A 13,763-nucleotide genomic window follows, 5' to 3' on the forward strand; every position below is an offset into this window, starting at 1 on the left:
AAGAGAAGAAGATTTGTTTAAGAAGGACAAAAGAATAGCCAATGAAGTGAGTTCTCGTGCGGTGATGCCAGCTAGGCATTTATCTTGAAATAAAATTGAATTGAACATTTTTTACCCCGAATAAGTCCACAGCCCATCGCCAATTGGGCTGCTGTCAGACAACAGCCCATTAAATTGTCGAAACATCGATTTGATTGAGCCGCTGTCAAGACGGCCATTCGATGATAGGACGCGTACATGTAAATACGACGTCGTGACGGTTAAGAGACAATTACAAATGTTGGAATCTAACTGAGGGGGAGGTTGCGGAGTGAAAGAGAGAGATGTCGCTGGTGGACTATGCTTCTTCCTCAGACGACGACGTATCGGAACCCGAAGCTGAACAACAACACGACAACGTACAGCCACAAATCTCCAAACAGCAACCTTCTCCTCCTCCCCCTCGTCCTAATCTCCGGTAATCCCTCTTAATTTCTCCCAATACTCAATTCTAGGGTTTAAAATTTTAATTTTTCAATTTTAACAATCCTAACTGCTCCGTTATTTTAGATCGGAGTCATCTTCTTCGTCGAATAATGAGCCAGAAATTGCCGCAACTTTGTCGTTACCACCGCCTTTCGAATCTTTCGAGAAACTTCCAGATGCTTCAATGCTCTTGAATTCAACCACGATCTCACTGGTTAGTGGAAACGACCATGCATCACGCGTTGCAGCTGCAATGGCTGAAAGTGCAACCCGCAAGAGAGACGCTAATGGCTTGTCTTCCACTTTACCTCGCCGTAAAATCCCCAAAGGGACCTTGCCTCATTCCAAGAATGTCCTCGACACTGCCGGTGGTTCGCTACTGCCACCTCAGCTCAGCGGCAGGTGAATAGAATTGAATAGAATTGGGTTCATTCGATAGCGTTAACTTTGTTCGGTTGCTGATTGTATGAATTGGATTCTTTTGTAGGAGCAATATTGTGACGGAAGATATAAGCAAGCTGTTTGTTAGAAGACAGGAGGAACCTTCTTCTCAGTAGAGGACTTCTAAATTAGTGGTAATAGCTTTGTGTGTTACATTTGTTGTAGCTTTTTGGTTAATGAATGAAAAATACTGTTGAAAATGTTTCAAGGATTTTGTTTGTGTTAATGTAAGGATGTGTTTGTTTGCCCTTGAAATTTTTTCTTCATATGATGGTGGTAATGAGATTAATATTCAATGAAATTGTTGCAAAAAGCAATTGAGGATGGGACCTTAGCCTTGACTTTGCTTTTTGACTGAGAAGTAGACATTCTATTGAAAGTTTACTAGCTCATTTGAAGTTGCAGTATTACATCCCACCTTCCATACATAATTTTTGGCTGGCAATATTTATGTTAATGTTGAATGATTGTTCTCTCAAATAAGGGCTTACTGATAGTTTGGTTGATCGTGTTGTTATCTTCATGTTACTTTGACCAACGTGCTTGCTTAAGAATTATGTAGCTTCAATGGAATAGCCATTTATTTCTTTTGGATCTTTATCAGTTGGGCCAATATGAACAAAAGGAATTGCTATTTCCTGCTTTGTTTATAATTTCTTGAGTTATGTGTATGGAAGGTGGGATGTTAATGTCCTGAGGTGGTCAAAGGAAGCAAGCAGACATTTTTGTTCTTATAAAGTTGTTTTAATAGCTTGATTAAGTTTGTACCTTTAATCAGAAGAAGCTTGTTTGGGGTGTGTGTTTAGCTTTGTGCAACCTTCTCTTTTGATTTGTAGTTCTGATTATGCAGAAAATATGCTTAAATTGGGCATTGATAGGAGGATAGAATTTAAATCTTCTTGACCCAAGGATAAAGGGCCACTGTCTTCTCAGGTTGAAACTTGAAAATGTCTTTATCGGAACATGGGCAAACAAGGTCCTCAACCATGAGAGAGGATGTTTCACATTCTTTACTGCTATGCTAAAATTATCTTATTTCTTGCCTTTTTTATCATTCGGGCTGTTGCATAATATATTTTGGGTAATGTAGGAAGCAAAACAATGAGTTGCAGAACATGTCAACGGCCTGAGTGTCACTGCCTTAAGACTCCCTTGTGCAGCGGCAGACAGACAATGTTTGCCCAAGTCCCAGCAATTGCAAGGAATATGTACCGCCATTACCACCTGTCATGAAGTTGGCTAAGTTGGAGAATGAAGCAATTTCTAAAACTCAAACCAAGTCTGTCTAGTTAAGAATATGCATCATGTACCACTAAGTCACAATTCTATTTGATTGAATATTGTTCTAATATATATTTAATCTGTCACCGGTATGATTGATTGGTAGTCGGACCAGTCCCTTGACCGAGCCAAGGGGCCGGTTCTGATCCAAGAATTCCCTATGCAACTTAAATTTGAGAGTTGGGCTTATAGAACTAACTTTTAACCTGAAGGTTACAAAATAAACACATGGTCATGAATCTAGTGATTTAGACATTGTTGAGTTTGGCATTTATTTTTTTAATTAGCATTGGAATGATAAACAACTTCTTAGAATGAATTTTATCAATGATCAATAATTTTATTGCACAATTTAATTCAATAATTGGTGATATAGTTGTTTGAACTTGACTTTAAATATCTAATACTCAAAACTCGAGTCAAATAACAATTTCATAGGCATATGGGGTGCATCTTCAATTGAAAATCATATATAATTTCAGAAACAAGAAACATAAATTTGATTACCAAATAATAATAATAATAATCTGAAAAGTAAATCTTAAGAATCATCATCAGTTGATTATAGTCTTAACTGACAATATCTTAACTCTATCATCAGGTAGCCTTGAGAATAAAGGAGTCAAAATTTGTAACCAGCTTGAAATTGCTGCCTTAGAACATGTATGTCAGGTCCTCCAGTTTCCTTATGCAATGTCTGGACCTCTGGGGAGCGGTTCATAACCATCATGGTTGCAGTTGTCTTTGACTGACTGACTGATTGTTTCAACCGGAATCCACTTAAGAACAACAGCAACAGGCAAACTAACAGCTCCAATAACAACACTGGCCAGCCATAAGTTCCAGTTTAGAGGTACTGTTTCTGCAAATGCGCCCAGTAACTCAACCATTATGATCTGGAAGCATACTGTAACCACCATCACAAGTATGAACACCCAGCTATCGAATATCCCTGCAAAAATGTTTATCTTCTCCATGTCTCGGCTGTTTATTTCGTTGAATACCTATGCATATATATACACCGTAACATTAATAATTTGCATCTAATTGAAAATATTGCCCCCAGAATAAGCTGCAATGAAGAAACAGTACCTGGCAAAACACAAAGGTGTTGAATATGAATGTGTTGAGCGTTACAGTAGCTTCTGAACCTGAGAGTTTCAACATATGTTTTCCATAGAAAGTTAGAATTCCAAGGACTATAATCTGATAAATGCTCTGGCCAATGATATTCCTCCACATGGTCAAGGTGATGAAATTTTCATTTCTCCCAACTGGGGTTCTTTTCATTAGAGCATCATTGGGAGGTTCTGTAGCCAAAGCCAATGCACCAAGAGTGTCCATTATCATGTTGACCCACAGCAATTGAACAGCAGTAAGAGGGGCAGAGCCTGAAAGTCAAATTTTATTCATGGTAAATATAAATAGTCATCTCTATTATCAAAACACCAAATGTTTGAAGCTAATTTTACCTGTGATACAAGCAGAGACAAAATTGATAGTAAGAGCTACGACATTAACTGTTAACTGGAATTGAACGAACTTCTGAATGTTGATGTAAACTGATCGACCCCATCTAGCAACATTGACTATGGTGGTAAAGTTGTCATCCATGATGATCACATCAGCATTTTCTTTTGCAACCTACAGTTTTTATAGAGGAGAAAGCTGATGAGCTATTGATGGTGCAATAGAGAAATTATGCTGTCATCATCATATGATCTTCGCAAAAGAGGAAAGTAGCAAACCTCTGTGCCTGCAATGCCCATAGCAAGTCCAATGTCAGCCTCATGTAAAGCAGGAGCATCATTGGTGCCATCACCAGTCACTGCCACAACTTCATGGAACACACTTCTGAGCTGAGTAACTAATGTATGTTTGTCCGTGGGTGATGATCGAGCCATAACCTACACAAAAGCTAGAGAATTAGAACTGAGAAAATGAGAGAAAGTTGTAATCATCTAGTTCACCTGTAGTTTTGGGATTATCTCTTGCATCTGCTGTGGACTTTTCGCACGAAAATCAGGTCCTTCTATAGCCAAACCATCTTGTGTCAAGATGCCACATTCTTTAGCTATGGCTTTGGCAGTGAAAATGTTGTCACCAGTGACCATTCTCACAGTAATGCCAGCGGCTAAACAAGATTTAACAGCTTCCTTCACCCCGGGCGAACAGGGTCTTTGATTCCAACAACAGCTATTAGTGTGTATTTATTATCAGGAATGTCATCTACATTAGACTTGTCTTTTATATCCTTATATGCAAAGCACAGTGTTCTCAGAGCTTCAGAGGCAAAACTATTAATTACATTGATCATGTTTTTTCTTTCATCTTCAGACATAGGCACAGCTTTCCCATCTGCATTAATAATCTTGTCACACATCTTTAAAATTATTTCAGATGCACCCTTGCAGAATGCACGAAAACCGCCATTGTTGGGAAGTGAGACAAGCACAGACATCTTTTTCTTGACTGAATTGAAAGGTTCCAGTTTCACTATTGCTGATTCGTTTCTATGGATTTTGTAATCACCACCTAAAAGCAATCCATATTCTAATATCGCAGTCTCAGTCGGAGTGCCTATAATGTTTGGTTTTCCATCTTTTCCTGCAACCACTTCTGAGCCAGTGTTCTGAAATATAGACTGCAAAAGCATGTTATATACTGCTTCTGAGATTGATGACTTGAGTGAGTTTTCTTTTTCATTTCTCTTTATTATTTTAGTTTCATTGCATATCCATATTCTGTCCACCACCATGTGATTTGTGGTCAATGTACCTGTTTTATCAGTGCAAATGCAACTGGAAGACCCCATGGTTTCACATGCTGAGAGGTGTCTCACGAGTGCTTTATCATTCATCAATTTCTTCATTGCAAAGGCAAGACTTAATGTGACTGCCAATGGTAGTCCTTCAGGGACTGCAACTACAATTATGGTCACTGCAATGGCAAAGAAATTCAAAAGTTTCAATGCATCTTCTGAAGACCAGTGCTTTATGTCATCATGAAATACCTTGTTCGCTAAAAACCTTGCAGTCAAAACCAAAAATGTCATCACAGCAAAAGCTAAACCAATCTTCCCAATAATAGTGGCAACCCCATTAAGCTTCACTTGCAATGGTGTCTCATCTTCACCTCCTTCACTCAGTGTAACCATCAATCTTCCCCATTCAGTTCTCATTCCCACAGAAGTCGCCAACATCTTACCTGAACCATCCTGAACTTTAGTCCCTGCTAAGAGAAAAGGCCTCTGCTCGTTCACATGAACCGGTTCAGTCTCACCTGACAAGCTCGATTCATCGATTGTTAAGTTATAACCTGAAATAAGTACACCATCTGCTGGAACCTGGTCACCAATTGATAAGTGAACTACATCTCCAACAACTAAATCATAGATTGAAACTTTCTGTCTGGTACCATCTCTTGTCACCTGAACAATTATGTTTTTTTTCTCTTTATCCAAGGCCTTGAATTGCAAGGATTGTTTGTAGTCACTAAAAGCAGTAACCATTACAACTAGGAAAATACTCAGAATAATACCTAATCCATCATACATCCCATCAGGCCAGCCTTCAGTGGCGATGCCAACACCTATAGAGACTGCAGCACAAACCATGAGAATAACAAGAGTCAAGTCATGGAAGGCATCCCAGAAGAACATAAAAAAGCCTTTAGAAGGCTTCTCAGCATATTTGTTGATCCCATATATGTTTTGTCTATTAGTTATTTCACTTGAGGCAATGCCATCCTTCAAAGATACACAGACTTCTCTTGCTAATCCTTCAACTCCTCCATGCTTTTCCAAGCCCTTCTTGTCATTGGATCTAGAAATGGATTCTAATTCATCAGGCTCAATGCTATAGCCGGCTTGCAGGACATGTTGGGAGAGCTTGTACTCAACTCGAGTACTACCAGCTGCATCGGATAAAATTGTATATGTAATTAGAAGAGAATCAAGGACTTCCATCAGTATTTAGCTTTTATTTGCTGAGTCTGAGATCTTACCATAAATGAACTGCAATGCAGCTTTTTGCACATAAAGAGCTATTCTTAACTTTTCCTGGCCAATAATGGTAAGAGCACAATAAGGATAGGAAATGCATGCATGCAAACAGTAAAGCAATTTATGAAATATTCAAACGCTAAAAGATCATTACGATGATGAAAATCTCAATGCGTTTCCATTAAGAGTTGTATTCTTATAGATAACATTCAATTCCTTTACTATGCACCAAATTCTTGTGGATGAATTCCAGAAAGCTTACTACTGGCCATGAAAGCCATGGTTTGACCTTCTCGATTTATAACTATAACATCATGTCCAACAACCCGGTATACTATTATGATATTATCCATTTTAAATATATTTTATCAGGGTTTTACTTGTGAGTTTTACAACCTAAAATACGTCTTGACAATTATGTTTATACTTAGTCATTATCTTTTTCATATTTTATAATGTGAAATTTGTCTAAGAATGTATGGTACAAGAACAATTTTTTTTTATACAAATCAAAGCATGTTATCAATATGAGTAATACTACATATATAAACAATAGATATTAACAGATATAAATAAACTAACGTGTCGTTATATGATTAAATAATTTAATTGCTAACTTAATTCAAAATCAATTAATTTTTTGATAACATATCGATTTACTTGTATTAATTAATATCCAACTATTTAAACTCAAAATATTATTGTATTGACATTACCATTTGCTAGAAGAAACAATGCTACACAAAGAATAATATTCACAGAGTTAGATGTATGTAGGATAAAAAGAATGAGTCAAAATGGCATAAAGATATCCTTTCATATCCTATTCTTTTCTGATTCCATTATGTTAGTGGGCAGCCAAAATTATTAAAGCTAAGAAGAAAAAATTAATCATCCATGGACATACCACTAACTTAAACTATAGATTTGAAGGTCAAAGAGGAATGGAACATTTAAAGGCTTCCACTTGTTTTTCACCTTTCTATTCTTAAAGTGAGGGATAAATTCTATCTTACTTAAATGTAAACCCAATTAAATATTTATACGAATTTAAAAGAGTTGATTTAAGATTAATAAATTGAGACTTGAACTCAATTTAAAAACAATTTAATCTTGAGTTTGATCTAAGTTGGTTTAAAGTTAGCTCTTTCTCAGCTACTCATATGGAATCTAATCCTACATGCAATAATGTTCCTTCTTGGTATTGAGAGGAAGAAGTGTTCTACTTTAACTCATAAAGGTATTAGGGTCGTTCAACTAACTACATGACGTTTCTTTTTCAACAGCAGCAAATCGTCCAATTTGTGAGGCTGCAATTGCATTCATAATATTCAAACACGGTTTCAAAGATTTCATCTCCTGTAGATAGTTTGAAAGAAATATTAACCATAAATAACGATGAACCGCGGCCGATATTGAATTTGTTTTCCAATAACAGATTCGGTTGAAGCAGCCAGCCGAGCAACAATGGTAGACATTTATGAAAGGAGAGAGCTTAACATAACTCGCTCAATATGAAAATGCCAATGGCCGCCTAATAATAATAACTTGAAACCTTTGAAAAAACGTAACGTCACCATGCATTGAAAATCTGAAACTCTCTAATCTATTACTTTTCTTTATTGGTCTTCCAATTCTTTGCACGATCGAATTACCGCGGCGGTGACACGACTCACCAAAATCCATTATATAATAAATAAATGAATCAAACTGACTCCTGATGAAACTGAAGTCAAATACGTGGGATTCTGAATGGTTATTAAAAAAGACCTAGAAAAATAAAATAGAATGTTACATGTTAGCAATTGCAAGGAATGGACTTTGATCACACATAAGAAAAAAGTAGATAGATTTGATCTGAGTCTAGCCAGGGGTTCGCTCCAGTTTGATCAAATTCATAATTGTTGACTGAGTGACAATGTTATCCGAGAGATGAAAAGTGTCATCAGAGAGATATCGGATAATAAGGTCTCTGATATGAAAAAAATAACTGTGGACTCTCCATTCACATTTTGAGCCACCATCAAGTTGTTATCCAAACATTCATATAATAAACTTTCTATTTTAAGAATACCTCTAAAACTCTGTTGTTTTTCCTCGTATTTTCTCAGTAACCAAACAACGTTTATAACATATACCTGATTGCTGAGAGATATAGGAGATCTACCCATGCAAACAAATCAGCAGCAAGAAATACATAAACATAAATATAAATATACATAACAAAACCTGGATTTTTTTACGCTTAGTTTCGGCTTCAGCTCGCTTTGCAAGATCAGCCACCATGCGAAAGCGACGACGAGGGTTCTTGACAACACGGACAGAATCTCTCCATCTCCTCAGAGCTTCCTCCGAGGGGTTCTTGGCTTCCACGTCGAAGTTCTTCTTCAGGTAATCTTCCATTATTATTCTCACAACACCCAAAACACTAAACTAGATTAACAACAATCTCAGGATTCAAAACACAACATGACACTTAGGTGAGGTTGGGGTTGTAATCGATGAAACGAAACGTTCAAAATCTACAAGCGAAGAGGGCGGGATGCAGTGAGAAGATACCGGATTCTGATATGCACCAGCTGAACACCACGTGTATATATATACACACACAAGGTACGTATAGTTTGACCTGATTTATAGTTTAATTAAGGCCAAAGAACTATATCCCACCCAAGGTATGCTTTTTCTCCAAATTTCCCCAGTTAACTTTGAAAATCCCATTTACTTACCTATGGAATGTTAAAAAAAACATCAGATTGACGGATTCAAAGGCAAAATTATCATTTTATCTACAATATTAAAAATAAATTTTAATTTAATTTCTTTTTTATCCCCAAACCCTAACAACAAATAATTTTTCCCCAACCCAAGTTTTCAAAAATAACATTTTCTCCCCTAAGGTTTCTAAACTTTCAATTGAATTTTTTGGCAATGATCGACGATCTCCAGGTGACGTCTCCTCTTTTGGACCGTACAGTGTCTTCCCCTCCTAGGCGTCGTCGTCGACGAAGATAACGCATCTTCGTCAATCGTCTTCGTCTCTGATGAAGACATCGTCTTCATTTCTAAAAGAAGACGATTTGTCTTCGTCTTGATGAAGACAAATCGTCTTCGTCGACGATGACACCATACAACATAGGAAGTGTATGAGCAAAAAGAGGGGTCGTCGGAGAGGGAGGGCAGGTTCTTAGAGATCGTCGGTTATCATCGAAAAAATTGGATCGAAGGTTTGGAAACCCTATGAGGGAAATGCAGTTTTTGAAAACTTGGGTTGAGGGAAAGTGTTAGTTTTTAGGGTTTGAGAGGGGAAAATGATATAACCAACGAACTCAGTTAAATTTAACGGCTCATGAGTGGTTAAATGAGATTTTCATAGTTAACGAGGGGAATTTGGAAAAAAAGCATACCTTGGGTGGGAAATAGTCCTTTGGCCTTTAATTAATAGTAAATTTTTGACACCCAAGGTTTTGCCTAAAACCACTTTTACACCCTTAATAGCATAAATAACACTTTCCCAAAGAAAATAAGAGGAAAATGATTTTAATGTTAATTTAATATTTAAACAGTTGCTTTATTTTTTAATTTAGGATAATATGGTAATTTTAAATAGTTAAATAGTTATAAATAATATAAATTATTGAACTAAATCTTTTATTTCAGATTGGTTTATTCAAATCGAGTCAACTCATAATTTAATAATTTTAATAAAATAATGTAAGATTTGACTCATTAACAAAATATTATATATTTCAAACACACGGTCCAAATTTTATAATTTAAAATACATCTGGATAGTTTTAGAGCTTACAAAAACTATTTAACCAATATTCACCTATTATTTTCAAGCAAAATGAGATGTCTATGCTTAATACTTTTCTTAAATTTTGTGGTTGTGAGATTTGCTTGTAAGTGTTACATGGGGAAGTAGGACTAGATTCAAAGTGAGTTTGTTTAGCCTCAATACAATTAAAACAAACCTAAACCTAAACTTAATATATACAAACTCGAGTCTAAACCATAACTAAAATTTACATGAAAACTAATCATAAACTCAAACTCGAGTTAAAATATATTAAAAAAATTTTAAACAATATTGCACAAGTCATAAAGAAACCAAATTCAAGTGAACAAGTTTAGCAAATCGAAGTTAAGTTCGGCTTCTCTACACAAACCTAAGGCCTTATAGAGTCAAACACAAACTCTTAATCTATAAAACAAGTCGGACATGAATGAGTTATTCTTCATACTTGACAAACCCATGTCAAGCTCGAATTGAGCCCTTAAAAATGAGTTTTATCTTATTCATGTTTGATTTGACTCAAATTTTATCTTAGATGAAGGGGTTTAAAACTAAAACAACACTTAAAAGCAAAATTAAAATCTTAAGTCAAAATATAGGGGGTTAATTAATGAAAAAAGATTTAAATAGGTAATTATTGATATCTAACAAACAACATTTAAAGCAAAATTAAAGTCTTAATAAACATGTCATTAAAGAAGACAAAATATGGGGGGGGGGGGGGTTAATTATGCAAAAAGGGATTTAAATAGGTAATTATTGATGTCTAACATTAGGAGGGGGGGTGGCTGGAAATGAAACAACATTTAAAGCAAAATTAAAGTCTTAATAAATGTGTTCAAAAGTAGACAAAATATTTTTTTGGGGGGTGGGGTTGTAAATTATGTAAAAAGGGATTTAAACAGGTAATTATTGATTTCTAACATTATGTCGTCCAATTAAAATTGCAAGGTTAATTTTATTTATAATTAATTCAAGAAAATTAATGGGTAATTACTTATTGATAAACAGGTAATCACTTTTTTTTTTTAAATCAAACATTTTTAATGAAAAAAATATTTTGATATAGTATTAGAAAGTTAGATTACTCTATTATCTCTCTTCAAAATTATCATCTCACTCTAAATCTAAATGAACAAAATTAAAAAAAAAAAAAAAATTTAGATGACAAATTTCTTCAACGCCTTCTTTTTCATCATCTTTCACTTTTATTTTATTTTTTTTAAATACTTTAGTTAATTGCCACTATCACCGCCAAGTTGCGACTTTGTTCACCCTAATTTGTCATTTCATATTTCTAACCACACAAGCCATCCTCTCTCCCATATTAATTGGATTGTCATCAACATCATGAACACACCCATGATCTTTCTCCTTCTCTCTTCATCTATATTCAAATTAGTCGGTGCCACTCATAATATTCAATTTCAAACTCTAAGCTAGCACGATTTCAATTCACTCATAGTTTCAATTTAGAATTGAAACTTTAACTCCTCTTTAACTTACTCACGCCAAAGATAGATTGAAATTCAAACTAACATAACTTGAATCCAACCCTAGTATTACATTTAGTTGTAATAGTAAGGTTGAGTATAATCTAAAGTAACACTTAGGTTTTCTATTTATATGTTATTTGAAGAACATTTTTTAAAATCTATGGTATTTTAATTTTTTTATATATAACCAAAAAATTTCTAATAGAACTTTCAAGTAAGAGTAATATTTAAAAAAAAATAAAATCTATTAATTTCTAATGCCTATTACATAAGATAAAGATTACGAGTATTTTAGATTTTTATTAAAAATTTGAATAAATATTAATTGATAAAGACTGAAGAATTGCTTTCTGTTTCGTGTTTAACTCTTAAAAAAGATTATTTGCATCTTGGGCTTTCTAAGAACATTAAGACGAAGCTCACCTAGCCCATAACCCAACTATAGCAAAGCCCAAAACTTTGTGATTTTAATTCCAGTCGGCCCATCTAGAAATTCAGGCCCATGAAACTTCAATAATATCTATGGTAGGAATAGGATTTTATTTGGACCGACCAGCTCGGAGTCAAATTACTATATTATCCCTAAGATGGGCTTAGTTAGCTAGATGAAGAGATCACGTGCGGTCACATGGGAGTGTAAAAATCACATGCATAAAATCAAACAGTTTATACACACACGTATCTTCCTTGTTTTGTCATTCACGTATTTTATAATATTATTTTGAGCATTCAAATAAATAAACCATATTATTAATACTTTGATAATCCAAAAAAATACTTTTTAATTTGGATTGACTCAATTAAAGGGTTGATTTAGAGGTTGTCCAATCAAATTGACCAGTAATATTAATATAATATAATTAAAATTTGAAAATAAATTTCAATTATATTAATATTAATATAATAATTAAATTAATATGATCTAACGAGATTCATTTCAACCTGATCGGCCCGCCACAAAAGGATGAATATTTGGTTGAATGGTCTTAAAAGTAAAATCAGCTCTCACTTTCTTGAAGAAGCGTAAGCAACTGTAATTTGTCCTAGTAGATAATAAAAGATTTGTTCTTAGTGACTTTTTGATTTTATCTTCTGGATTGGATCTCCCTTTTTCAAGAACATCAAAGGAGACTCGGCCACTCACTTGAATTTTTATAATACTAGATCACCATGTACTTTCTTTTTTTTTTCTTTAAAGTAAAGAACAAATGAGGGTAAAGTTCAAATCAAATTTAATTGGATTGGGTTGAATAATCAATTTGAATTCCCAATTTAAATTTAAATTAAATCAATTTAAATCTAAATAATTATTAAAAAAATAATCAATATATTCATCTTTTTCTATCATTTTCTTTTCTTTGAATAGTTTTTTAATGTTTTTAATGGTTATTTTTCTTTATTTATGATAATTCTTATTTTACTAATAATTTCTTCAAAAATCTCATTGTCAGTCTAAATACTTTTAAATTTGAATTATTCCCCTTCTTGAATTCACCTAAGTATTTCAAAAATAGATGTGTAATTAAACTGATTCGAGAAATATTTGACTTAAAACCGACTCAAATACTTTAAATTTAAGGGAGAGTGAGAGCTCGCACTCTAACTCAAAAACTAATATATGATTAACTGAAATTATGACTTAGAATATTACATCTGCGCTCTTCAATTTTTAAAATATTACATGAAAACATCCTAATTTAGATATTTATTAATTTTCTCTTATATTCAAATTTATGAACTCGTCATCATCGAATCAATCAATCTCAAACTCGTGCTCAAATTGCATTGCACCACTGCCGAAAGTCTGACACTGTTAAAAATGTTTTGAAATAATAAAGAACGAAGCTGCACAGAATCCAATAGATTCCTAGCCTGGTCTGGCATGCACTGCAACTAAGAGCTTTTGTCATACGTGTGGTGTCCAAAGTATGTCACTGAAAGAAAATCGAATTGGCTTTGGCATTGGCTTTTAAAAAAATTCTCAACTAATGAAATGTGAACGTGAAGGTGTCCTTCGCTGTCAATGAGTAGCCAGCCAGCCTTATTACAAGAGAAAGTTCAAAAAGAGCCGAGTAAGTGGGCATCATCACTCACATCACATGGAATTTGGACCCACAAACAACCTGGCAAATTTTATCTATCTCATTTTGTTTTTTCCCTTTTCAAGTAGGCCCCTAAGCCAGGTGCAACCCATGTGACTTTATGCCTTGCTGTGGCCCTTTCTCCTTCCCACTTCCCTTCCCTTCCTCTTCTTGCATACAAAAGTCTTTTGAAGAGA

At 34.5% G+C, this 13,763-nt stretch overlaps 2 protein-coding genes across 3 annotated transcripts; one reads left to right on the forward strand and one right to left on the reverse strand.

Moving 5' to 3' along the window:
- The first annotated feature begins 247 nt into the window (after positions 1–247).
- LOC123214167 lies at positions 248–2,279 on the forward strand. Of its 2 annotated transcripts, none has more exons than XM_044633922.1 (4): positions 248–457; positions 550–867; positions 953–1,040; positions 1,757–2,279. In XM_044633922.1, the coding sequence occupies exons 1-3, from the start codon at positions 324–326 to the stop codon at positions 1,020–1,022; spliced, it is 522 nt and encodes a 173-aa protein (XP_044489857.1). In that variant the 5' UTR covers positions 248–323; the 3' UTR covers positions 1,023–1,040; positions 1,757–2,279. The 2 variants fall into 2 exon arrangements, with proteins under 2 accessions (XP_044489857.1, XP_044489855.1); XM_044633920.1 differs by having other exon boundaries at positions 1,997–2,279.
- Positions 2,280–2,668: 389 nt separating this feature from the next.
- On the reverse strand, positions 2,669–8,741 carry LOC123214165 (calcium-transporting ATPase 4, plasma membrane-type-like). Its single transcript, XM_044633918.1, is given in 8 exon segments — positions 2,669–3,191; positions 3,280–3,578; positions 3,660–3,831; positions 3,936–4,094; positions 4,158–4,354; positions 4,357–6,102; positions 6,193–6,247; positions 8,420–8,741. Coding segments are annotated over 8 exon segments (3,120 nt in total). The 5' UTR covers positions 8,594–8,741; the 3' UTR covers positions 2,669–2,873.
- Between the last annotated feature and the right edge of the window lie 5,022 nt (positions 8,742–13,763).

Source organism: Mangifera indica, chromosome 4 (assembly GCF_011075055.1).
Source record: "Mangifera indica cultivar Alphonso chromosome 4, CATAS_Mindica_2.1, whole genome shotgun sequence".
In the NCBI taxonomy this organism is placed as follows: Eukaryota; Viridiplantae; Streptophyta; class Magnoliopsida; order Sapindales; family Anacardiaceae; genus Mangifera; species Mangifera indica.

Excerpts from the sequence above, each read along its gene's own strand:
- LOC123214167 (XM_044633922.1), top strand. The coding sequence starts at position 324 with ATGTCGCTGGTGGACTATGCTTCTTCCTCAGACGACGACGTATCGGAA. Across the intron at positions 458-549 it reads CCCCCTCGTCCTAATCTCCG|ATCGGAGTCATCTTCTTCGT; the intron begins GTAATCCCTCTT and ends CCGTTATTTTAG. Across the intron at positions 868-952 it reads CCACCTCAGCTCAGCGGCAG|GAGCAATATTGTGACGGAAG; the intron begins GTGAATAGAATT and ends ATTCTTTTGTAG.